Here is a 27,557-nt window from a genome sequence, read left to right as displayed (position 1 = left end):
TGTTTCATCCGAGTTCATGTGTATATGTGTGTGCTCATCTGTGTGAGTACCTCTTCTTTGTACTGAGCTGAATTAAAGTCTCTTGAGAGGGAAGTAGCATCCATATTCTCCATTCATGGACATGAAGACGACAAGGATGATGTGCGTGGCACCACACACAAAAACACAACCACACTTATGATATGAATTATGGATGTCACATCATCTCTGAGCACAAAGGGTTGGGAAAAAATCTAAAAACAGCAACATTCTCAATGATTGAGAGGAGCAGATGAGAACACAAAAGCTGCAAATTTCCAGAACTGAAAAAGTGGACTGTGGGAAGCAAACGCAGCGGGAAAGCGCACACCACAACCAGCTCCAATGACGCCAAGATAAAAGCTGCACGGAAAGTCGTGAAGCAAAGAGAGAAAGTCAAAAGAAAACTAAAAACAACAATAATCACAACCAAAGACTTTTGTTGCTTCTACTCATCCAACAACAAACTAAAGAACAACACCGGCACATTAGTCTGCACAAACATCCCTTGACAAATTATGAGAAGCACTTTCTAACTAAAAGAAAAATTAGCTCTCATCTGTGCCTGAAGAGGCACAATGAGTTCGGCATTATGTTGCAAGTTCATACAGATTGCGCTGAGTTCGGCTATCGCCTCACAGTCTGCAGGAGTTCAAAAGTATAAAGAGTAGCTTGCAAATTTATCTTGCATCTGTCTTCTTCATCAATGGAAGAAGATATAAATTAGATTTGGAGCTTTTTTATCAATTTTCGGAATGAATTATGATAAGCTATTGTGGACTAAATGTTGTGGCATCATCTGTCTTTTCATCGGAGTGACTGTTGGATGGTTTGGGAACTGCCTGACAACACAACCCTCCACTCGTGATGCCACCACTTTTGCCCACCATTGCCTAAATGTGCCAGATCCTTTCCAATTCAAATGGGGAAAATATCACATCCAAATCAGATCATTCATTCTAGGTCATTGACATTTTTTCCCCTTTTTAGGTAATTAACTGATTTGGACAGAAAAAACATTAGATTATCTTTCCAAAAGAATATTTACCCCAAAGACTGAATGTGAAGCTGATCAATTGCTGTTACATTGTATTCTATGTACGGGACACAAGATAAAGTCACTTGCTACACGTTTATCAGAAAAGACAAATTCAGAAAATGCCTGGAAAGGTTTACTACAAGCTATTCACAGAGATATCAGCTCTTAGCAAGAGAATTGCAGCAAACATCACGTAGAGCTTGACATCTGCCTGAACCCACTAAGGCCAACTGAACCAAAGAAACCTACGTCAACTTTTAGCAAAGACAAATTGCGTTTAAAACATTTAAAAGAAAAAAACAAAGTTATAGTTCTGAGAAAGGAAGGTAAAACCAATATTTTTACCCCTTTAATGCAATTAAACAGAAATCCTTTTTGATCGTTTGGGTCATACTGGCATCAGATTTTAAGGCACAAGTCAAGCTCCGAAAGGAAGGAGAGGAGCGTCCACAAGAGGCTACCTGTCATCTTCAGGGGAAGCATGTTGGATAAGAATCCTGGGACTCGCTGGACGTCTTCGAGGCAGGGATTGGGAGAAAGATTTTCTACATATACACATACAAAATATGTCATACAACATCAGAGTGCAAAGCTAGTCTATCATCAATTAAAAAAATCTTGTTTTGTGACAAACCAACAGGTTTGAGACTCAATGCAACCAGCAGAACAAAGACGCCTGGTATTCACAGATTTTTTTGGGGGGGGGATGAGAGGTTCATCACCTGAAGGCTTTTAAATACTGTAGAAAATATTTATCAATACATTCAAGACACTTTAAAAATGAAGACATAAAATGAACGTTAAATGTTAGTGTTCCATGAGAAGCATGAAAACAGAGCCACAAATCTTTTAATGTTATCTGAAATGCAAGAAATGTGTGACAAAGTGAGATAAAAACCAATCCTATATTCTCGACAAAGCATAATAATGTCAGGAAAGGTTATGTTGACATTAGGAGGGGATGAAGCTCAGCGAACAGCATGTCAACCAACTCAGAACAAGGCTGCATTGTGAACCTCATTTCTACGTAGTTTTTAAAACAGGTGAAGTGTCATGTTGGTATAGCTACTAGTTATTTCATACCTATCAACGAAACTAACAGCTCAGAAAACAGTTATGTAGTTTAACAGTTTTGAAACCTAACCAAGCCAACCATTGAGTTGTATTTCTAAAAGTTACAGCAGTGGGAAAAATAAAGAACCCTCCATGAATCAAAAGCTTATGCAAATACATTTAGCACCAATACTTTGAAGTGGTCATGTTCTTGATGTCTCTTTCTTCTTTGTGACTTTGCCTCAGTATGTTGAGATTAGTCTTTTTCTCCACAAATCTCTTAAGGCCTTACCATACCATGTCAGTCAGGTGGAGCTCTGAACACTGATCAAGTAGTTGCCATTTCAACAACTTAATTATTTTGTGTTGTAGATATGCTGTTGTGTTTAGGAGTCCTTGTCCTGTTAACGACTGACGTTTGGGCCAAACTTCCTCTACTGGACACATTTGACTCTGGAATGCTCTGGTATACATAGCAGACTAAATGACTGCAAAGTATCATTGTTGTACACCAAGCCTGTATTACTGAGCTTCCTCTATCATGCTTGAAAGCTAGTATGAGGCGTTCGTGAGTAGGTGTTTCCAAACATGCATTATGAGCAAGCATATAAATTTCAGTGACATTGTTCCAGAAGTTTTGTGGATTATTCAGATGCAAAATTGCAAACTTAAACATGTTCTTTTTTTTTGTAACAGTCACACCTTAATGTTCTACTCACTGTCCTGTCAACTTTTAACATCCAACTATGGCCTGTAGAGTGGGAGATTGAACTCTTAGTCTTTTTGTGGCCATTACTGGAACAATAGCGGCTACACTGGAATGAGTTCATCCTATAATCGGTTTTCAGTTCAGACCCCTACTACGTCTGCCTCCGTCACTGTGTCCTTGGGCAAGTCACTCCACCTCCTTTGCCTGCTAGTGGTGGCCAGAGGGTCCGGTGGCATGGTACATGGCAGCTTTGCCTCTGTCAAACTGCCCCAATGGAGCTGTGGCTATAATAAAGCTTACCACCATTAGCGTGTGAATGTGTGGATGCATGAATGGCTGAGAATGTAGTGCTGAACGCTTTGGGGTTTCCTGGACTGGATGCAGCGTTCTACAAGTACAGGCCATTTAGCATTAGTCTGAGCATTAAACCATGGAGACTTGAAGAGAATTTGCTTGAGTATTTGTTCCTGAGAAAACTGGCAATGGTCTTAAATGTTTCCCCTCCTGTATAATCCTCTTGATGTGATAAGACATCATATTATCACATCAAGATTAATGTGCAGCAACAGTTGAATCTCTCATCATCTTGGCATTGTGGTAACACATCTGTATGCTCCAGACCACCCTATTTTTCAGAGTAGTCACACATGCTGATAGTACATTATTCAAGTTAATTTGTATGGCAGATCAGATGCTTTTTTTCCCCACTCAAACTATATGGAAGCAACAAGGATATCCAAAGTTTTCCCATTGCTGTACTCTCTACAACTTAATATGCAACTTCGAGAATTGAGTCAAAATGCAAGAACTGCAACAGAAATACAGAGGTGCCGAAAGAGTCAGGTAAGTGATAAAGGGGAAAATCTACTAATAATGTGTCGGATTTACAGCAAGGAGGGGACTACAAAAAACAGGAGAAACTAAAGGGTACTACAAAGATGGGGTGGGAGCAGAGGCTGGTACCTTTCAGTCTCTGGTGAGGGGGCATGATTGTCTGGAGTGAGACAGTTGGCGCTAGCACTCTTAACCCTGTCCAGAGATGGCTGGAGATCACTAGATGCACCACAGCAAAACATGCCATCCAATGGAAGAAGAGAAGGAGAAAGGAAGAGGATACGAAAGGACAGGACAGGAACAAACAGATAGAGAAACAATGGACAAACAGAAAAATGTTTTTCAAAGAAAGTTTGGTTACATTCTAAAATGTTATGCATGACTGGAAGGGATAAGGATGGGAGTGTGCCTAAATTCACTTGTCGTGGTAATTATTACACTTGTGTCTTACCAAATTTTTAACGAAGCTCAAGATGGAGCATCATATTGCTCAGACCACCTTTGTTTTTATTGCAGCTCAGCTTTTGTCATGCATGAAGCAAAAAATTAGTAGCAAAACATGCAAACTATTCTACTGTACCAAGGTGGATGTGGAGATACTCACGGCAAAGTTTATACACAGCCTTTTGGCTCCTCCTACTCTAGGGAGGTAGGAGTTGCCCATTTTACAAAGCAATGAGGTGCAAGGATATGAGGCAGTTTCAATGAAACCGTCAGATAAACAGCTACTCACCACGTGTATAAATTAAGTTTACCTGGAACAGCTAGTCAGAATGGTCTTACAAGAAAAAACATTCTGTTAAGAGAACTTCTAATGCAAAGTCTGGGTTTAAATTACAAGGAAAGCCAATTCAACAGATTTCAGAGTTGACCATTTGTGATTTTTACAGTTACTTTATAAATATCTATTCAACTCAATATGCCACATAAAGTTTGGGACAAGCCAAGATTTCCTGTGATCCTGACATTTGAATCTTTAACTGTCCAAGCTAGCGCAGTATTGTATATTTTGTAGAAAATGCGTTCAAAAGGGAAAAACTAAGTATCCCAACTCAACAGCTTGTAAAGACACTTTTTTTATAGCTAAATGATGTTTGTGGAATATCTAAAGTTAACTTGGTAAGACGCCACCTAAACACTTAGGAAATCGGAAATTATCATTATTTATTGGTCTTGTTCATTTAAAGTACAGCAAACCAGCACCAGATCGACCTACCTGTGAGTCTGTTTGAAGATACCACTTAAAACCATCACCTCAAATTAGTAAATTACTTAACCTAATAGATTTTCTAATGTGATCATGCATGCAACAGATTAAAATATGCAATGGAGGAAAGGGTGTGGAAGGTGAGACAGTTGACATGTGAAACAGCCATTAAAAAAGTGTTTTATATTGCATATTTTGACACAACTGATGCAGAGAAAAATGTTTGACAGCAAGGAAATTTAAGTATTCTACAAGTACAAGTATTTTTTGAATATTTCTGTTGGGCGTATTGATATAAAAATTCACACCAGATGTCTGTAGCAACGCAAGTAGCACGTATATAGATAGAAATAAAACCCAACTAGCCTATTGAGTAGATTATATTATATTTTCTTTCTCTAACACCAGCTTCCTTGGCTTTGTCTCTAGGTTTCTAATACAGATTAAATCTATATTCCTCAACGTTCAAGCCTGTCTATTTTCAGTATTTGTTTTTATCTCTTTCTATTGAGAAAAACAACTAAGTTCCCATAGATATCTGGAGTGAATATCAGGTGAAATCAGTGAAAGAAAATGTTTACGTGCACAAGACTTATTTTCCCCAAAGCAAGGTTTATATCTCAGAAATAAGGCATTTCTGTACATGCTGTAAAATACCCAACATGTCTCTAAAGGTGAAGAAAAATCACTGGCAAAGTCGGTGTAAACAAATCAAAAGCAGCACACGTGTCCGAACCTGTCAGACACGCATCTCCATCAAACACATCTGTGTATGGATAAAGTCCTTAAGCTTCCTGATATACTTTCAGAAAAAAAACATAGATGAGTTCTCAAGAAATAAACTTACCTTTCTGTCTTTATGCTCAAAAACTAATATAAGATCCCTGCACATGCCACTGCAGAGTATCATCTATAAGGCAACAATGTTTTTGTTGATTAAACAGGGAATTGAATACAAAGCAAGATGTCTAATCTGGTCACCGCATGCTTCACCATCAATGTGATCTTGTAACGACAATACAATCAAAAAGCTTTGGTGCCCTCTCATGGACTTGAAGCAGAAAAACAGCTGAACATCCTGGGGATTCCCTCTAATAATTACGGGCTGTGCGTTTTTTCAAGACGACGCCATTAGTATGTTTTCATAGATCTAATTTAAATTGGGCTTTTAATCAGACATATTCATTGCTATAACAGTCAGACTAATTCTAAGCAAGCATCATTCATGTTTCTGTGTGTCAAAATGTTATTGCCAGGAAAATATGTGCAAATAGGCTTTTTTTTGCAAACATATCAAGCCCAATCTGTTGTTAAATTTAACGCAGCGTTACAACTTTAAAGTTTTTTAAAGAGACAAAACACAAAGCACATGAGAATGCAGCTCATCTGGAAGCTATATGCCAACAACATGTCAGGATTGGCCAGTTTACCTCGTATGCAGGCACTCGGCACTTTTGCCTCGCATTGATTGGTGGATCAAGATGACCTCACTGTGGTTGCCATGGGGATGGATGATACATGAGGAAATTAACAACAGTCAAAAAACCAGAAAAGCAGAGGAAGAAAAGGATGTGAAAAGGACAGTGACACTTGCTTACTTTGTTCAAACACGTTCACAAATGGCACAAATCTCCATTAGCTACAGCGGGTTTTTTAAGTCTTAAAATAAATCGCAAAACTTTGCAATCACTTTACAGCTACAGCACCAAAACACTCAAGTAAAGAAGTAAAGACAGCATGCAGAAAAACAAGGGAACTTTTTAAAACAAAACCACATTCACACCTACACACCTGCAGCACACTCACAATCATCAGCCAAAAAAATAAAACTTATTTGAATAAATAACCTAGCGCCCCAGTGGCTTCATTTAGTTTAACTATAGTGCCTTGGAAGCACTTTGCCCCATTTTAATCACAAATTTCTATGTATTTTTATGGAGTTGTATACAATGGATCATCAAGTCTTGAGTAATTGTGGATTCATGTTTTTGTTTTTTCCCTTTTGTTTATTTTTACAAATAGTTATCTGAAAAGTCTGCTGTGGATTTGTATTCAGTTCCTTTTCCTGTTTCAATAATCACTCTAAAAGTGATTATTGAAAGCAAAACTAGCAATAAGAAAACACCAGCTCCACGGTAAAATATGACGGTGGCAGCATCATACTTTGGGAACGCTTTTCTTCAGCAGGTGCAAGGAAGCTTGACAGAGTTGATGCAACTAAATAAACAGCAATCCTGGAAGAAAATTGGTCAGAACCTGCAAAAGACTTGAGAGGTTCACATTTTGACTTTAAAGTCATTCCTCTGGGGGGTTGAATACAAATGCATATGAAAGTTTTCAGATTTTTGTTTGTGAAAAATCTTTTTGTCTTTATTTTCAACACATAAGCATTACTTTGTGTGCTTAAGGTAATACAATCCTGATTAGTTTGTGGATGCAACATGCCAAAATGTGAGATCCCGACATGAATACTTTATGTTGGGGTCAGAGTGTTCATACATTTACACGAACCTGTCGTCCAGGTACTCTTCCCCCTGACGGCGGCCTCTGGAGTTGTCGCCATAGCGGTTTGGAGAACGGGAGCGGCGAGAGTGAGGAAGTTCGTCATCCAAACTCCTGAAAGACAGACGGACCTCGGTCAGGCTGGTGGTCAGCCTGGGCTGCAGCAGCCGCTCTGCGAGCCTCATTTGGCTCAGCCTGTAAAAGCAGAGCTGGCAGCACTGCATGTTCTGCATCACGCTGTCATTTCATTAGCAGATGGACTCCACTTCCTGGCTTCCGACGAAATCCCATCTCTTCTTCATTGGTTGTGGCTTTGTCGTATAAAAAAGTAACCACTGACTGTAGGGCAACATATGAGGTACTAGTAAGAACATGAAAATGAAAAGCCTTATTTTGACCTCTGGGTGGGCACGTTGGGGGCTCGGGAGCGGATGGTGCGCCCCTGCTCCTCGCGGTGCGGGGACACGGAGCGGGAGCGAATGTGATGGGAAGGCGTCCGCTGCTGATCAGGAACCTCCAGGGTAGACGAGGGCTCCCGTTGCCTCTCTCTGCCACGCCCGTCTGCTGCTGGGCACAACAGGATTATGCACATGTGTCCAATCAGAGGTACATCTGAAAATTTTTCATATCAAACATAGATAGACTCCATATATTTTTAAATAGGTGAAAGGTCTTGAAATTAATTGCAAACGCAGACAATTTAAATGATCTGATCAGTATCCTTAAGGATTTTGAAGAAAGTGAAAGTAATGATTTATTCTATGTTAAAGTGAAAGTTTTCAGGGAAATATTGTGGAATCCCCCTGAAAAATAGGAAAACGTTTGTGTAATTAAAAAAAAAAAAACAAGACCATGACAAATCATTTCAAAAACTTTCCAACTTTAAAGTCACACAAATTTAACTGAAAAATAAAGAAATTCGTCAGAAGGTAAACAAATTTTTTAAAAAGTGCAGTAAGATGGGTGAGCACAGCCTTAAATTAAGACTTTGTTTAATTTGCTATAATTTACTTTAATCAGTCAGTCTTCTTTCGTAGGAATCCACCTGCATGCCACATACCGACTTGGTTTCCCACTTATTAGTGATATTATTGCTTTCCAAAAGTTTATTTTGCAGCCAAGACAACCCTAAATGTAAACAAATAAAAATGAAAAACAAATAGCTCTGGGGGAAGTGCATATAACCACAAAAAAGGGTCCCCACCCACCTTTGGAGACTACTGATGTATGCTCATCAAACTCAGGCTCTGTTACACGCTGAGAACCTAAACAGTCATAAATACACACACATGCACACAGAGATATGTAAATGCGCTACAGACATACAGATGCACGTTTTCAAGGTTGGAAAGGAAGCATCAAAGAAGGCTGATAAAAACAGACAATAACACATAGAGACATTTACACTTTGTTTAACAACATTAATTAGCATGCATGTTCACACACACACTCAGAAGATGGGAAATATGAGTGTTATTTGTACACGTGAAGAGTTTGGCAGGCTCAGACTTACGCTGCAGCTTCTTGCCAGGTGCGTCTGTGTGTCGTCGGGGCAGGAAGGGGGACGGCCGGGGGAGTGGGATCGATGAGACGTCGTGGGTTTGGAGGGGATACCAGTGAGGCTTGTCGTCAAGTAAGGCCGTCTCCAGCTCAATCAAGATCTGCTCAGGTGGTCATGGAAACGCACGTTAGCTGTTCAGTGATCCTGTTTGTTAATTTGACCAAAGCCTTCACATCCATCAATAATTGAAATAAATTTTCAGCAATAATTTGGAGGCTGTTGTATGCTTTTACATACAAGAGAATAAAATTAAAAACATCTACCACCTGGTGAAGATCAAATGATTTTCTTATATTCCAAAATAAAAATGACAGTAAAATGTCATTTTATTTAAGCTTTAGTTTCTGCAAAGAGCCATGTATAACATGAGTGTACATGTAGCAATACCCAACTTATTCAACTTATCAATGAAATAATTTACCTTCTATCTCAAAATAGAGTTGCAGAGTTAGTAATAACGTTCTGTAATAATGTATTTCAGCTACCTCTCCCATAAAGGTGCTGTCCTCCTCAGGTGATCTAGGTTGGTCCCACACCGTCAGCTCCAACATGTGGTTGCGGAAATCCCTGCGATGAACGTGGGTGTAGACGAAGGTCTGGTTCCACTTCGGCTCACAGGTCTTCTTCATTGTTTTCGTCCTTCGTTTGCTTTTGTCACTGGATCAAACAAAATTTTCAATTTCAGAGAACTTCTGCTGCATATCCTCCAAGCCAAAAATAAAACTTTAACCAGTTTATATGCACTATCAGCCTGAAAGCATCAAAATGAGACTTCAGAAACATGAGAAGTATGCTATAAGTAAGTAATTTTAACAATGTAGGTCCTTTGAGACGGTTGGCTGGCCTACCTGCGGTCAGGGAGGAAGTACATCTTTACATATGGACTCCTGGGGCGTCCGTCGGGCCGAAGAGGAAGCTCTGCAGCCTGCAGCACGTTGACTATTAGCTGGTGACCTACTTTGTCATACCACAACTTCACCTGGATGAGAAATGCGCATACACAGTAGTTCACGTCAGGACTCCAAAGCAGCCCGGGACAGTCGCTGCACACACACTCACCGATAGCTGCCCTGGCATCAGCTGAGGAGCATCTCGGAGCATCCCAGGACTGGAGGGAGACAGGACATTTAAAGATGGTCTCTCCATCTTCTGGGACTCAAAAGAACTGGAACCTGCTAGGAAAGGAAATTAAATGTTTGTAATCCAAGGAGAGGAGAAGCAGTTGTATTTAAGAGGAGGCACAAAAAGTACAGATAGAGGAGAGTAAAAAAAAAAAAAACTTTTAATATTATCAATAGCTGTGCAGGAGAGACAACAAAGCTTAGCCTTTCATGATAATAAATCTGTTTTACTTTAATTGCAAAAGGCTTGTTGTTTGGTGTGTTTTATGCCACAATTTAGGTTAAACGAATAAATGCACAAGAACAACTAACCAAGTCCTGAGTTGTCACTGCTGTCAGAGGAAATATGCATCAAAAATGATCACCACCCAAATTCTACAGTTTTTTTATATTACTCTGCGTCAAGTTCAAACAGATTATTTATATCTCTACTGACTTTTATTTTGAATAAAGTTAATAAAAAAATATTTGAAAGAAATCTTTAAAGTAGTGAAATATCTCTCAATTATTTCATAATTATTTGTCTTATTACTTCATGATTTTTAAAGACATAATGAAGTAAACATTACATTAAAAGTTGAAAGTTAGTTGAATTAATCGAAATATTAGAAAGAAGTATGTTAAAGCGGAAACTTACTGGATTCTAATGGAGGGTGGGACGTGTCGGGGATTCTTGGGATATCACTGAAAAAGAGTTGAAAGCAAAACAACCGTCATTCACATGTCAGCAGTTCAAAGTATATCAAAAATGAAACTGACAAAAAGTGCATGCAGGAATTTTTAAAAAATAGCTGCACTGTAATTGAATTTTTTGCGATGCTCAGATGGAAAGTATCATGAAGAAGCAGAGGGGAAGATGTGAGGCATGCTCCTGTTGTGACTGCAGTGTTTCCCTGACTCATTCACACCTTTCTGGAGGCCATGACAGGAGCTGAAACAGCACTGGACTAAAACCAGCAGCTCGATTCTGTCAATGGCGTCTTGTGTCCCCTCTTCCATTACCCATCGGAAAATCTGTATTTACTGCACCAAAAAGGAAAACCAGCAAGCCGTGAAGCACTTATCAGTGTCAATTGATTAATTGTTAGATACAATTTTTTTTAAAGGGTTAAATATGAGAACCATTGTTGGATTAATAGAACCTCTTTATTCAAAATCAAAATTGTCAAAAAAACAATTTGGGTTTTAATGAACCTCAGAAAACAAGATGTTATCATGCAATTGGTTAAAATACAAAAACATGTTGAAGGATCTCAATTCATCCAATGTTCAGTAGAACTATGGACCACCATTGCATAAATAGGCAGTTCGATCGAATTGATTTTGGCCTTTGATTGAGTCTTTACAAAAGATAATTTTTAGGCATTATTTTGCAGATTTGCAGATGTGCTTGGGATCACTGCCTTTTAGCAGTAATTGAAGATATTGGCTAAGCCGTTGCTGCACATCCTTGTTTAAAATATTCAATGAGACTCATGATAGAAAGTCTGATATCAAGGTGTTTCGGTCTTGTGTCTAAACCATCAGCCTTCCACTACCATGTTTAACATTGGTAGGCAGTGTTTGTGTTTGACACACCCCAAGTCTGGAATGGTGTTGTTGTTTTTTTTAATCTAAGGCTTTGTGTAAATTTTATTTTATTTTATAGCCAGAAAACCTATTAACAGTTACTTGTTTATGCGACATAAACAAGTAAAAATTAGGATTTCCAATGTTTTTCTGATTCTACTGAGAAAATTAAGGAAATCAAAATAAACTTTATTACCTAAGAGTCTGTGCACGAAACAAGTCACTTGACGTCGGCTTCACTCACAGAGTACACACATAAATACATATATTTACAGAAAAATATAAGGTAAGGAAAAAATATGTATATGAACACCCACAACATGATAAAGAACATCTCTACAAAACAAAGCACAGATCAATGACAAATCATTATGTAACAGCAGGACAAAACTACAACTGCCAATTAAAATAATTTCAAATATTAAACTGATAAGTGTTTCATGAACCATCAGCTGCTTCTGAGTTCATTCCAAAACCAAAATACAAAATAACTCAAATATAATAATAATAATAAAAAGCTTGCTTTATGACTCCTAATGCTCCAGCAGAGCTCACCAGTCACAGAGATGTTACAGGTGCAGGATCTGACTTTTCTGCACAGGCAACCTGAACTCTTGCAAAAGCGTGGCTAAAATGATGAATGTTCCCGGTGGCCATTTTGGATCTCATGAAGTGAACTTGACCGAGAACGTTTTATCTGTTTTACATAATGCTGCACACAAATATTCTGACAAAAGCTCGCAATTTTATAAGTGCTGGATAATAGTCAGAGTAGTTCATTAGGAGATACAAAATGGCACCTGTAAAGCCAAAATAGTTTCAGTGAGAGGATTAAAGATTCCTTAAAAAACAGAATTACTTACTGATATTTTCTATAAACCCTTCGTGAGTGTTTGGAAAGAAAGTATTAGATTCAAAATTTAAAATATTTTTCTTCTGCTAGTATGTTAGGTTAAATCCAAGTCAGTGGGAAAAATGTGGTATGTTGTGTAAACAACCTAAACAACATAAGAATGTATGAAAACTAACCTTCATTTATGTTTCTGTGGGAGATTTCTTTGGTTTCAGAGCATATATTCTGATAACCTAAATCCTTATGTACTCCATTTGGGATTTGAAAGTCATCTTCTACCTAATCAAAATGCATTTGATAATGTAGAAGATGATTTTGTGCCTAATTGTAAAATAAAACTTCTTAGTTTTCAAGAGTGTAAGTATCTTAAAGTGACAAAATATCATTTTGTTCAATCAATTAAACTAAAACTTATCAACTATTTCCCCAATTGCAATGTAATCAGTGATGGAGTCCATTTAATTCACGTGTTCATTTTACATGTTTAAGAAGCTAAATACAGCAGTCAAGTATTTACATCCATGCAGCACTTTCAGATACTTTTAGTCACTTGACTCCAAAGGTATCTTTGTGAAGTACTGGTATGCATTTAAGATAAAAACAGTTGATGCAGATCCTCAAGCACGACGGCGCACCAAGTCACCAAGCTAAAATCAAAGTAATCAATCATTCAAACATCAGAAAATTGAAATTTGGAGCCATCAATGTCCAGAATTCACAAAATTGAGTTGGATAAACAGGACAAAAAACTGATCAGCTCCTCCAATTATTGCCAGAAGAAAAACGGAAGAGATTTGACCAAGACGTTGATATCCAGAATGTCAAGAGCAGTTTAGAGTAGCAACAAAACTAACTACATTTAGCTGATTTTTTTATTTTTATTATTGCTTATTTGATGGGAAAAAAAGGAAACATATATCAAGACAATCTGATGCCTCCATCACAGTTTTTACACCCATAGCTACTTTGCAAAACCAAAGACAACTAACAAAAGCATTTAAAACTATATGAAAAATGTTTTAACTGCTCTCTGTTATACGATAGAGGCTTCAAAATCTTAACTTTGGTCTTGACTGCACAGACTAATGTCAACAAGTGTTAGCAGTTTTTGTGTTTCTCTCCAGACTCACCCAATAGGCCTGGACACCACCAGCTCCACCTGAGGTTCGGCTTGAGACTCCAAGATGATGTTATAAACTTCCTTCATGGTCGCGCCTGGTAACAGCTTCCCGTTCCACTGCAAAACTTCATCCCCTGAAATCAGGTGTCAATACCCATGTGATTGCTCATCATAACTATAGTTCAAATTATTTTTATGTCAGGTAGAAGCACCAACTGTGTGTGTGCATGTGTGTGAAGAAACCAGGAAGTTATACAGACTCTTGGATGAGATTGTGAAAGTTGAATCAGGACAAGGTTTGGTGTCTACCTGCTCGGAGATGTCCCACAATGTCGGCCAGGCTGCCCTTCTTGACTTTGGTGATGAAGGCACCTAATCTCCCTGACTCAGTGACCCTCCCTCCCACCACCTGGAAAGGTTAAAACACACAGAGGAGCTGTTATTCAAGCCCGAACTCCCAACCATATGTTGCACCGATGGCCTCTGACCTTCAGCCCGAGCAAAGCCCCAGCCTCTTTAGGCATGGTGGCACTTCTCTTGCTTAGGGTGATTCGTCCAATCAGATGGTCTCCTTCTTTGGATGGCTGCCAGGTTACAGGATGCTGCAGGATGGAGACGACTTTGATAATAAACATCTAGCAACATGAATCTAGTGGAACCTGCAAGTTAATTTTAAAAAAACTGGGCTATAACAGAGACGGAAATTAAGCTTTTAGGATGTGCTACAACAAGCTAGCTTTAATTTAATTCAGTGTTTTAAAGGCACACTGCCCTGCATGTTTTAGTAATTTCCATGGTTCAGCAAACAAGATTTGAGTTGATATTGCTCCAACTCTTTTTGTAAAAAGACTATGCAGCCTGGATTTTATGGACATGTCTCAAAACCAAAGGTTATTGACTTTTTAGATGTTATTATTACAGATCTATTTTTGAAAAAAGAAAAAAGGATTTGCCAGCACATATTGGATTGACCAAACCTCAATCAAAAAAGGTTTAAGGAACTCAGGAGATCTGAAAAGTACTGAAGATTCACATAGGTTGGAACAGTCTTTTGGAGGCTTATCCAAAAGTTGCAGCTGCAGATTAATTTGTTCAGTTGTGCCTAATTATAAATTATCCAGATTTGTCAACACTTTGTTACCCTGTGTGCATAGGGGATTGTGTCCCCGATTAATCTTTATTTAAAATGATTGAAGTTGTATCTTCATTCCATCCTGAAAACAGAACAGTTCAAATAAAGCATTAAAAGTCCAAACTTAACCAGGAGTTCTGATAACTTGATGAGTTAACGCTGCCAAATTTAAATCCTGAACAGCATTGTGTTCAGGATTTAAACTATCAGAAAAAGATCAAAAAGTGACTTACATGCCACCCAGTGGGATCATGTGGATTGCATTCCCAGTCTCCTGCAACAGAAAAGACACGATTTCACACACTGAAGACACATTTATATTCTCCCACTAGCTCAGGTTATAACAGGAAATAATATTAGCTACCATAACTATGCGGATGACACACAGCTCTACATTACGATGTCACCAGGTGACTCTGAACCCATCCAATCACTGAATAAATGTTTAGAACAGATAAATGTGTGGATGTGCCAAAACTTTCTCCAGCTGAACAGAAACAAAACTGAAGTCATTATTTTTGGACCTAAAGAGGAACGATCTAAAGTCAATGCACAGCTTCAGTTATTACAACTAAAAACTAGCGATCAGGCCCGAAACCTGGGAGTAGTGATGGACTCGAACTTGAACCTTGCGAGCCACATAAAGACAATTACAAAGTCAGCCTTCTACCACCTGAAGAACATCTCCAGGATTAGAGGACTAATGTCTCAGCCAGATCTAGAGAAACTCATTCATGCGTTTGTCTTTAGTCGCATTGATTATTGCAACAGTGTCTTCACAGGTCTGTCCAACAAATCAATCAAACAGCTGCAGCTGATCCAGAATGCTGCTGCTCGCGTTCTCACTAAAACCAGGAAGATAGAGCACATAACACCAGTTTTAAAGTCCCTCCACTGGCTCCCTGTAGCTCAAAGAATAGATTTTAAAATACTGCTGTTAGTTTACAAATCGCTGAACGGTTTAGCACCACAATACATCAAAGATCTGCTGTTGTTGTATCAACCTTCCAGACCTCTCAGGTCTTCTGGTTCTGGTCTGCTCTGCATCCCAAGAACCAGAACCAAGAGAGGAGAAGCAGCTTTCAGCATCTATGCACCAAAAATTTGTAACAAACTTCCAGAAAACTGTAAAACAGCAGAAACCCTGACTTCTTTTAAATCGCAATTAAAAACACACCTGTTTAGAATTGCTTTTGAAATGTAATATATAACAATGTATTGTCTATTACATGTTGCATGACTTTGTGTTCTTGTGTTTATGATGTAAATCACTTTGAACTGCCTTGCTGAAATGTGCTATACAAATAAAATTTGATTGATTGATTGATAGGAGTTAGCTCAAGCTAACAACTCTTAGCCATAACATGTGCTACAGAGAAGGTCAAGTTTATTTAATATTTACATCTGAGAAGAGATTAGAATGCATAAAAAACAGACATTTTAAGTCACTATGACTAGAAAAACATTTACATTCGAAACACAATGAACCTGAGAAAGTCTGTTACTCTGATCATCCAAATGATTTACAGTCAGACAGCAAGAGAACTGCATGAAGTGAAGTTTTATTCATCAAATTATGGTTTGGAAAAAGGTTGACAATGTTTTATGCAGACAAATATCTGTAAACTGGAGCACTGGAGTAGTTTGGTGACTACAATGTGTGCAAAACTTCAGGAACAATATTACGAAAGGAGTAAAACAGAACCAAGTGTTCTCAGTAGCAGGGAAGCTGTGAACTTAACGAACTACAACCACCATCAGTAATGTTATGAAACCTTAACGATAATGCCTCTGCGTATAGACTATTGTTGCTATAACTCAGGCATTATACTGAGTATAAACCAACTAGTGGGGATGGATCACATGCTAGAAGAGGCATGTTTTCATGCAAATACATTCACCTTTCATTCCAGCTTGATTAAAGCTTAATCTCACATAAAAAAAAAACTAAAATATTAAATTAAAGAGCACTTATTGGAAAAAAAAGTTAATGTTAGAAAGAAACTATTTTAATTGTAATCATTGGTGCCACAGTTATTGGCACTCCTAATAATTTCTATAAGATAAATGGAGGAAACATTTTTGCAGTTTCCCCTTTTCCCTGGGCCGCATAGCCATTCTTCAAAATAGGAAAGACTTGGAACATGGAACTCAAGCAGACATCAGTCTCACACTTATAGTATGATAACTTTGACTAAAGACGCAACGGCATAAATATAAAATTAAAATCTAAAAGATTTTCATTCAAGACAGAAAAGCAAATGTTATTGCATGAAGATCATTACAGTTATAACAAAGTCATAGTATTCCAAACATAGCAGATTATGACACTGCTGGAGGTTTCTTTCTGTTAAAAGATCACTGCTTTTTTCCATTGCTACTATTTTAGAGCTCAGGATGAGGGATTGGTTCAACATTTACGACATCTTCCTCAGGCAGACAAGTTTAAAACCTGAACTTGTTTTTGAAGAGTAAGTGCAGAAAAATGAGAAATTTTCTGTTATTTTAAGCAGAATCAAGCAAGCAAAACAAGAAGAATACAAATTATCTTCCCAAAATAATAGCCTACTTTGTCTAAGTTTGGAGTTAAAATGATTACAAACATCTTTTAAGTAAAGAGAAAAGCAATCTTTAGTGGTCAGAGCAATAACACCAAGGTTAATTGTTACTTTTAAGCAGGTATAATCACTGTACTGGCAACATCTCCCAGTCAATCTCATACAGAAAAGATAAAAACATTCAGCGACAAAAAAAAGTGCACAGCTCGTGTAATATGAGATATTTTTAACAAAATAATATAAAAGTTATAGGAAGGATTAAGTCAGAGGTCATGTGTGTTGAGTTCCACCGCTCCCTTCCTGTTGTTTTGGAGGATGTGAAGGCTGCATCTGTGTGTGCACATATGCAGAAACACGCATGTACTTCTTCCAGAAATAAAAAAAAAAAGCAGACATGTTGTGCTGCAAGCGTCTGCATATGGAAGCATGAGTCTGAGTGTTTTCCTGCAGTGATCTTACAAAGATTTACATGCCTGGGTGCTTCTCTGCTGTCAGCATCCACATCTCAGAGCTGACCTGATCTCAGGCTGAAGCTTAAAAAAAAAAACAAAAGGCAACAGCTACACACAGCTACAGGGGCCTATTTAAAACCTGGCCTGACCGGAATATGGAGAGCTACAGTTAGTGGATGTCTCCTGCTGAAGTGAGTGAATTTAGCATAAAATACAAACCTGGAAATGTATTAAAAGTTTCAGTTCAAACTCATGTTAATATTATAAATACACAAAGAAGTTTTCAAATGACAATTTATTAAGGGAAAAGAGCTATCCAAACCAAACTAGACCTATTTGAAAATAGGCAGTTGTCCTTTCAAAATTTGTATTTTTACCCTCAGGTTTAAAGGTTTTATTTTAACTTTAAACAGCACAACTACAAATATAAAACATTAAAAACCCAAAACTTCTCAATCCATAACTTGTCACAAATGGAACAGATGATCTGACATAATTCCCAACATTTGAGAAACGTTTTATCACCATGACTTGTTTATTTTTCAGGTTGATGAAATCACACTTGCCAGTCATGCCTCCCCTAATAACCCTTCAACAGTGGGCATTAAATGCTCCAGTGCATTGTGGGATTTGTAGTTTTATTCACATGTTAACTGTATACCCACCACAGTTGGGTAATAACTAGTAGTAGGATAAACTTCAGTAACAATTTTTTTGGAGGTGGGGGGTATTTCTTGGAGTATTTTTACTTTTACTTGAGTAATTTTATTTAGTATCGCTACTCTCACCTGAGGAACATTTCTGAATACTTAACCCACTGTGAGTAACTTCACTGAATGCTCAATTTAACCAAAAATCCATCAGACACTGACCTACTTCTTTTTTTTTTTTTTTCTGCTAAAGTTTCAAATATTTAAAATTTTAAATAGAAATTAATTTGCAATTTCTTTCGCCTAATTTTGTTAGTTTGTAATAATGTTATTTTGGTCATTAAAATACATTTCCACATAACTTTATATTTGGTCCGTCTGATGTAATTTTTAAATATTAAAAAAGAGATGCATCTTGTGTTGATAAATATACTCTATGGTTTAGTGCGAGTAAATTAAATTCAGCTTCTTCTTTGTCTATGATTTGAGCTGTTTTTCATAGAAACACATAGCCAGTAGCCCCAGTGGCTTTTAACAGTTGGTAGGAAAGTGACATGGCCCAGCTGAACCGAGGAAGGTTAGACCGTGTGTTTTAAAGCTAGCAGATGTACAGCTTGTTATGTGGGACGACATGGGGTCACATGGGGTCAACCCTGGGATTTACAGAGGCCAAACAGCCACCCGTTGGCCATACTGCTCATGTTAGACTGTGACTCCTCTGGGCTAGGATGAGAACAATTTAACATGACAAATAACCAGAAAATGATTCAAGCGCTGAAATGCACTTTCTACCACAGAGTGTAAATTTGACAAAAAGCCTATATTTTTGTCAAAGAAATTCTTAAATTTTCAAAGCAACAGTAATACACATGATGAAAGGCATCTGTTTGTTTTATTCCAAAAATTTGAATTAATTCATGCTTTTTTCAAGCTTTAAAAAAGATTTTTTTGTGGAAAAAATAAACAACCTTCAGCAGAGCAGGCATGTCATTTTGAACTTTATTTTGAAAGATTCCTTTAAAAACTTTTTTTTCGACAGGAAAAATAACATTTTGCAGAGCCTGTCACCTTATTCTTACTTAATATGTTTTGATTGGTTCATGGCAGCCATAATGAATTAATAAATGAATGAAGAAGCGCCGACTGCCAACTTTAGAAGAAGTCAGAAAATGCTGAGTCGCTGGTTGCCGTGGTGATTCCTGTCTCCTCAGAAGTGAATCGACACTTTTTGTATGGCAAACATACATGTATAATTTAACTCTCAAACAAGAAATATCCAGTGCATCTAAAACATGTAAACCCAGGAGATATTGTAGGTTTAAAAGATCATTAATTCCAAGTTTTTAAAGATATATTTAGAGTTTAAATATGACAGGAGTGAGTTAGAGTTTGGGTGCACACACTTTTCATTCTGCTGAGTTGAGAGAAAAACATAGAGGGGAAAGCACTGGGTGAAAGTTGTGTGCAAATTGCACTTTTTGAAGTAAGCCAAATTAACCAGAGTGAGTGGCGTCAACAAAGTCTCAACTGAACATTGAACAATCTTTGGTTTTATCAGAAGCTGCATAGTCTCATTAGATGTTCTAAACTTAAATTCAGAAGGAAATGTGTCTATTAGTTTACAAAAATTCATTACCATTCTTTTATGTTCTCAATTCCAATATTTGTGTCATTAATGGATGGAATATCAAGTCTACATTCACCTAAACATTTTAAACAGATGACTCAGCAGGTTTGAATCTATACAACAGATCATAACCAACCATCTGCAAACAAGGAAAATGAGACATGATTACAATTTTTCCCTGACTGTTCAGGTTGCAAACTGTCAGAATATTGGTGAAAGCTCTCTTCAACGGAACAAGGTACAGCAATTAATAAAGTAGACACAGTTCGAAAAAAATGAAAGGAGTAAAGTGAAACTGCTGAAATTGCAAAATGAGAAGGCCTTGGTTTTTTGCTTTATTTTTTTGTACCAAATATCCATTTTATTATCAATTCATCAAACAGCAAAAATAGAAATATTATAATGAACCATCTTTATATAGAGAGTATTTTGTAGGATGGGTTATAACAGATATTTCATGTGACAAAACAGAGACGTTAGACATTTTAACATCTCACCTCTCTCGCTTATGCTTTCGATCTCAGCGTCGTCGCAGCTGCTGTACTCTGGTGTAGTTCCACCTTCTTCCTCCGAACTGCTGACAGAGGTTTGTCTCTTCCCCCCGCCCCCCATCCCTCGTTTGGACTTGTAAGGCCGTGGCGGAGGCGGCCGCAAAGATTCGGACTGGTCGGAGCTTAGCGAATCATTGCGCAGCATGCTTTCAGCCTTGTCTCGCTTGGTCCTTTTCACCCCCGTGCCCGGGCCCAGACCCGTTTCAGGTCCCGAAACTGAAGGTACTCTGAGTTCAGGAGGAGGAGCTTTCTGCAAAACGGGCGGTGCCCCGCCCACCGTCCTCTGTCCAGGTCGAGTAGCGACCCCGACCTCGCCTGTCGTGCTCCCTGTGCCTCGACCCGGCACGGCCTGACCCCTGCCTCCTGAAGGGAAAGGCTCCGCTTGTCGAAGGGGACCTCCGCTGTTGCCCACCTGCTGATAACCGCCCTCCTCTGTCCTTCTAACGTTGGCGCCTCCTCCCACAGGGTCGTGCTCCAGTGACCGCCCCTTTGACAGCTGCCAGCCTTCCTTGCGCTCCCCTCGAAGGTCCCGGTCCATGGACACCTGGGTCTGCAGCCTCGGATGGCCTGACCGCCGCTCCCCCCGACCCGTCCCACTGCCTCCACGTCCATTTCTCCTGAGGAGCAAGTGACATTTTGTATTAACTAAAAAACTAAACATCATTACTTGGATAACTATTTAGCCCTCTAAAACACAATGTTGTAATATTAAAACATGCGTATTTCAAACGAAAAAGTGAAATGCTCACTTTCAATATTCAAAATATAAAATATTGACTGAAATCCGATCCAGAACCACACAGCATCCTGGTAGATGTGGGCAGAGGAGAGGCTTTAGCTGCTCAGCCTCTCATGGCCAGCCAAGCAAGGTTGGTGAAACCAACTAACTCACGCAGTTACTCAACAACCTGTTGAGTAACTACGCAGGAGCAGTTTCAGGTTTAGCCGCCATACCTCTTAGCTATTTAAAAATAACAGAATGGAGTGAAAATGTTGGGTAAAGATTGCCCCACCAAGATAGCTGTATTTTCTTTATTTAAAACAAAAACTAATCAATAATTATCAATATCAACTGATATGAAACACTTAAATTTTTATGTTTTTCAGCCATATCATCCAGCCCTAGCAGAACGGATGGACCTATGTAAATTGGGATTAGATAATCATTTACTGGCCATTTATTAAATAGGACCAAAATGATTATACCTTTTTTTACTTTATCACTAAGTTATTTCACATAAATAGAACAAATTTAGATCATTTGTCACCGGCAACCAGTGCCATTTTCCTTAACCTCAGGAAAGAGGTTTGGAGATTGCAAAGCTCATTTGAAAAACTTCATGACAAGTTTTATCTATTGGAAACAATAAGAATGTGCGGGAGAGAGGATGAATTAAATCCATCTTGTTTGACTTTCCCTACAGAATCTATTCCAGATATTTACCAAATCCAGTTTCAGATAATACAACAGCCGGAATTTGATTGATATTTTTTGTGCATTCACGTCACCTATTGTTCAATGTGAGAGAAAAGCCATAACTCAGACACATAAAACCTAACATGCAATCCTTTCTGACACTTTTATGGGAAAGCGTCTCTCAGATTTGGTTCTTTATCTTACCTGTCCCGAGGTGGCTCACTAAGTGACCGAGCGTCTGTCCCCGTCGCGGTCCCCAGCGTACTCGCTCGGTCTTGGATCGTCCCTGTTGAGCCAGTAGGTGCTTGGGAGCGAGATCTCAGCTTATCCAGAGACACTTGGCACACAGACGGCTCGCTCACAGCAGAACCGAGACTGGAGGGCTTCCCTGGGGGACCAGTGAACCATTCGCCTGGCTTGGTGAGGATTTCCTGCTGCTTTCTGCAGTTATTGCACACCCATATCACCTACAGAACACAAAAGTCAGCCATTTCACAATCAGATCATATAAAGCAACATAAGGCACAAGGCCTTACAGGGAACTATAGATAAGAAGGTGCTTTGAAACTATGTTGTACTGCAGCAAGTGAAAACAGCCACTTAGTTTGCCACATACTCATCTGAGGCCCAACCTCAATTGCTGTGAAACAGGAAATGGAACAGTGCACTTCCTAAAGATCTGCAGTGAGTCATCCTAGGGAAAGAAATGCTTTTATGGAAGCGTTTTAAGATTGAAATGATGGAAAGCGTACCAGAGAGCAGCTTGCGTCTCCCACTGTGGGCTGCCTTTGGCCACAAAATAAGGAACATGGAGCCAACTGTTAAATTAAAGGACACCAGGATTACTGTCAAAATAATATCTCCATCTCTCTTTCTAATTCTGTCATCGCACATATGCACACCAACTGTACACTGGCTGCAGAGCGCAGAGGAGTGTCCAAATTCTCTTTTTTTTTTTTTGAAGCACTTATGGAAGGAACTTTAATGGGCTTCATCTTCTATTTGAAGATGAAATGTTTGTTGTGTGTTCACAATCTATGACAGAAACAGATACAGTAGCAACACAAACACTTCAGTTACAGTCATGGTAAAAAGTAAGAACAAAGTCAAGGTTTCTGTATGCACCCGTAATTGTTTATTAAACACAGGTGAAGCCAAAATGGAAAAGCTACGTGGAAAATCAAATCCACTCTATGATACAACAGCCTGCAGAGGTTTGAGTTTATGTGATGCTCACATCGTTGTGGAAAAGTTTTAGATTAGTTGTGAAATGGCTGAAAAACATACCACCATATGGGTTCATATCAGTCAATAAATAATTATTGATTCGTTTTTGTTTTAAATACCTGAAATCCTACCAAACCAGCGATTTGACCATTTGTGTTTTAATCACAATTTCCTTTCAAAATCCTTTCAATCCACACCGTTCTCTTTAGTTTTAAGTCGTTATGAGGTACGGTGGCAAAACATGAAACTGCTGCTGCACATGTTACTCAACAGGTTGTTACTAGGTAACCAAAGAGTGAGTGAGCGAGTTGATGCCTCCAACTTTTCTTAGCTGCTTGTGGGGACTTCAGTCGCTCCTCTGCCTACATTCCCCAGAATGCTGTTCAGTTCTGGATTGGAGTTCAATGAAATTATGTAGTATTTTATTGGATGCGTTATCTATTGATGCATTTATCACAATATATGTTATTGACTTCTTGTCCAGCATTATTTCAGATGTTGCTTCAGTTCTTTTAGTTTGTTTCTGCAAATCTCTCTGAAGGTCCCACCTCACCAGTTTACTAGTTTGACTTGATCATTGCAAAATGATTATGTCTTTTAAATAGCCCTTCAATAGCATTTGTCCTTCCATTTTTGGGATCATCAGTGACTCAGTTTGGACCAGCCTTCAGATGGCTTAGCTCCACAATATTTTGGTAGATATTGAAGTCATGTTCAACTCAATGAGTGCCTGGGTTGTGTGACCACCAAATGTTTTGTCATGCAGTTTTGGAAAGTAAAACTTGCAGATGTTGTTTTGTGTGTGCAAAAAGCATGACTTTATCATGGGAAATTTTTATCCTTTTCTATTTTTGCAAGGTCTGCTTCCTGTGCATCACCATCACCAACTGATTGTTCTGATCAGTGGACCGGGACATATTGAAAAAAATGAAAAATTGAGGCTCAGAGATCTGTGCAGCATTCAGAGTCAGTGAGGAAGTATAGATGGGCTGAGGATGTGAGGTTGGGTGAGAAATAAAGATACTGAGAAGCTGAGCCAGAGGATGGGAGAATCAGTCCCACTCCTGCAACCACCAGGGTTCTCATTACTCCTGAACACTCCCCGATGACTCTTTAAAGAGAACTAAAATAAAATACTCACCCCCCCATCTCTTCCTCTCTCCATCCCTCCTTTCTCTTTTTCTCCCTTTCTCACCCCTGCTTTCCCCTTCCATTTCTCCCTCCTCCAAATTGCTTTTGATTAAAGCTACAAAAGCCGAGGAGAAAACAGCTTTACACCAACGCAGCTATATTTATCCTGCCAAACACCCCAGCACCACCGGGGAGAGAGCGAAAACATGTGCATACACACGCACATAGACACACTCAACAAAGAAAGCAAAACACCACCTTATGTGGGACGTTATAGCTTTAGTGAAAGCATCTACCAATCTGTGATTTTTCTGCAGCCGGACCAACAAGGTGGACAGCAGCCAGGCCGATAGAGCGGTGCGAGTCTATGGATGCAGAATACTGCAGGCATTCTTCAGGAATCAACTGGAGATTCTTTATGTCTGCTTTGGTGGTTTAGAGGAGCAAAAGTTACACAACATGTTTTGGGTACATAAAACATACATCTCACACAGAAACATGTTAATCTTCACTTTCAGCAAGTCTGAATTGACAAGAGAAAATGACCTCATTAATAAAAAGCCACAGTGGGCCGGATTTGACCCACAGGTCTTGAATTTGACACATGTGATTTAGAAGGTTAAGTGGAAGGAAAAAATATGGCAGAAAACGATCCACAAGCAACACAAGCAATTTCAACCTTCATCAGATCAAAATCCCACAAACAATCTATGGGGTTTCAAAGAAAATCTACTGTTTGTAATTATTTGAATGCTATAACTCAGTGAGTAATCAGTTTAATATAATCTTGTGCATAATGTTTTCCATTATCTGACTAAACGCAGATAGCTATAACAGGAGTGATGACTTGATAACAAAAACAACAGCAGAGACCAAAAACAGAGTGGAAAGGTTTGGGACTGACGTTTTATTCTGACAAAAAAAAAAATAATCCTATTGTGACTAAAACTGCATTGACGAAGGAAGTGTGAGCAAAACACAACCTTTAAAAGGTGGGATGTGAAGTAAGACTGAAGGTGTTAAAAAACAGACATGAGCAATGGAGTGTCTGGTAGATATATGATGCATAGCTAATAAAAGAAAATAACTAAGAAAAGGATGATTTGGATGTCCGCAATGCTCAGGAGTTTATAGTTGAAGATTGAACTTTGGTGCTTAAAAAGCACTGCGTGAAAATATTTGTAGAGTTTTTCTGATCCAGAAAGAAACAACACAAGCCAGAGCTAATATATTTTCCCCTTATTGAAAGCTTTGTGATGCGACTGAACAAACAGGGAGAGATTTGGAGTAGTGAGCTGTTCAGTTTTTTAAGAGACTCACTTAATCTCATGGTAATCCTTGAATTAGATCACACTCTGATGGTGAAACAGAGCTGGTTGACAGCAAGCACACACACACATTCGCTTAAACATATAAGCTGCTTCTTCACATAAACAAAAAACAGGTATGCTGTCAAAAAATATAAGCATATGGGCAATGATACATGCATCCACAAATCAAATGACTGCTTTTTTTTCCCAAACGTACAACATCTCCAATAGCAGAAGCAATGCATCACATGACCACAGCGGGACAGTTTATGAGTGAAGGAGAGAACAGTGAGCAAGAGAGAATGGCTTCTTCACAGATGGAAACTAGGACACGGAACCCCTGAGTGTGTGTTTGCTTCCCGCTGCTTCCGCATGCGTTTGTGCATGTCCATCTGCGTAAACGTATCAGTCGAGGAGCATGACTGTGCACTTGTGTCCCATCACTTCTGAGATACAAATGAATAATCCAGGAGTCGTTTTATGAAGTCTGTTTGGTTGTCTTGTTTCTAGGAAAAGTAGATCGTTTGTGACTTTATAGCCACAGAACTTAGGATTTAGTTAATTCTCTTTTGATGAAATGATTAAGACCTTTATATCAGACAAGCTCCTTTAGAAAAACATGTCTTTTAAAAATGTCTGCTGCTGTTAAGATTGTATTGAAAATGCAAGTCAATCAGGAAATGTTTTGGAAGCGCAAACCCTCACATTTTTGAAATACTGTATGTCACTTCTGATGCACTTCCATAATAAATAGCACATGCGTATTGAGATCAGTTTTGTGGAATGTACAATGTCCATCAGGACTCAGGGTGTAACTTTAGTCTTCACGTCAGTGTCTTGTTTTATTTTCTTTTTTTCCACATCTACTAACCAACTGATTGAGAATTTTCTAAAGATGATAATTAACTTAATTAATCACAAAGCAGTTGTAGAATCTCTGCAGTGTAGATGAGAAAAAGAGTTGTAATAGTTTTTACCCATTTAGGGACGAGGCTTGACATTGCAAGTCGGTCCATTATTTTTTTAATTAACATGAGTCACAAATTTATTTACATCATCTTGTGGTTAAAATCAAAACTAAGTTTCTGTTCAATTTATTGAAATAAAACAAAACTCTTAATTGTCACTAATAGTTCTAATTTTAATAATGTGCTATAATATGCATAAGTCAGTCTTCTAAAGCACAATAATCAGATATTGTGTGGTTGCACTGTGAACCACTATCATTACTGTGACACAAAGGTTTTGTAGCACTGATGCTTATCAGATGAGACCATTCCATGCTTGTTTCAAAGAATGAAAGGAGACTTCAAAAAGGTCGGGATCGGACAGTAGGCTCCGCCAATGGGAGTGTGATGCATGGCAGCAACGATATGCAGAAAAGTGCAACTGAGAACATTCATAAATCTTGCACTAAGGATGAAAAACTGCCACAAAGGAGATTAGTGCCCACAGCAGCTAATGAGGTACTATATCAGCACAGCTCAGTGCTCAAAGCAGAGCATGCACACACTATATATATATATATATATATATATATATATATTATATATATATATATATATATATATATATATATATATATATATATATATATATATATATATATATATATATATATATATATACACACACTCAACAACTACAGAGAGCTCACACACAAATAAAGCATCTCGGGGGGATACAGTCCGCTCGGGGACAGTCGAGCGGAATGCGTTTGTACAGTAACCCAAGACATACTGGTCTTACAAAGAGCGGCACACATTGGCCTGCATGTCAAAGCTTTCATACGAACCTCAGAAGTCTTTTTCACTACTGAAGTGAGCAACTGGACTACTTAACGCTTTGGTAATGTTTCATATTACAGACTTTTCACCGACACAGAAGCAACTCATTAGCTCCAGCTTCATTTTAAT

At 38.5% G+C, this 27,557-nt stretch overlaps 1 protein-coding gene across 5 annotated transcripts in view; it reads right to left on the bottom strand.

Moving 5' to 3' along the window:
* Positions 1–27,557, bottom strand: part of LOC129359553 (regulating synaptic membrane exocytosis protein 1-like) — a 69,290-nt gene that overhangs the window by 10,699 nt on the left and 31,034 nt on the right. The window contains exons 5-24 of one of the 5 annotated variants that reach the window (XM_055029195.1): positions 22,726–22,791; positions 22,178–22,440; positions 20,503–21,173; positions 14,952–14,992; positions 14,075–14,188; positions 13,896–13,995; positions 13,597–13,720; positions 12,477–12,494; positions 10,682–10,728; positions 9,983–10,098; positions 9,772–9,902; positions 9,409–9,580; positions 8,876–9,023; positions 8,571–8,627; positions 7,761–7,926; positions 7,372–7,476; positions 6,291–6,350; positions 3,783–3,872; positions 1,519–1,602; positions 51–107 (exon numbers count right to left, since the gene is read on the bottom strand). In XM_055029195.1, the coding sequence (XP_054885170.1) occupies positions 51–107; positions 1,519–1,602; positions 3,783–3,872; positions 6,291–6,350; positions 7,372–7,476; positions 7,761–7,926; positions 8,571–8,627; positions 8,876–9,023; positions 9,409–9,580; positions 9,772–9,902; positions 9,983–10,098; positions 10,682–10,728; positions 12,477–12,494; positions 13,597–13,720; positions 13,896–13,995; positions 14,075–14,188; positions 14,952–14,992; positions 20,503–21,173; positions 22,178–22,440; positions 22,726–22,791 (2,630 nt within the window). Of the gene's footprint in view, positions 1–50; positions 1,497–1,518; positions 1,603–3,782; positions 3,873–6,290; positions 6,351–7,371; positions 7,477–7,760; positions 7,927–8,570; positions 8,628–8,875; positions 9,024–9,408; positions 9,581–9,771; positions 9,903–9,982; positions 10,099–10,681; positions 10,729–12,476; positions 12,495–13,596; positions 13,721–13,895; positions 13,996–14,074; positions 14,189–14,951; positions 14,993–20,502; positions 21,174–22,177; positions 22,441–22,725; positions 22,792–27,557 lie in introns of those variants that run through there. The other 4 variants (XM_055029196.1, XM_055029191.1, XM_055029193.1 and 1 more) reach the window with 4 other exon arrangements.

This window comes from Poeciliopsis prolifica, unplaced genomic scaffold, assembly GCF_027474105.1.
Source record: "Poeciliopsis prolifica strain line A6 unplaced genomic scaffold, Auburn_PproV2 SCAFFOLD005, whole genome shotgun sequence".
Lineage (NCBI taxonomy): Eukaryota > Metazoa > Chordata > Actinopteri > Cyprinodontiformes > Poeciliidae > Poeciliopsis > Poeciliopsis prolifica.
Note: the sequence above shows the minus strand (reverse complement) of the source record. Positions and strands in the feature narration are given on the sequence as shown.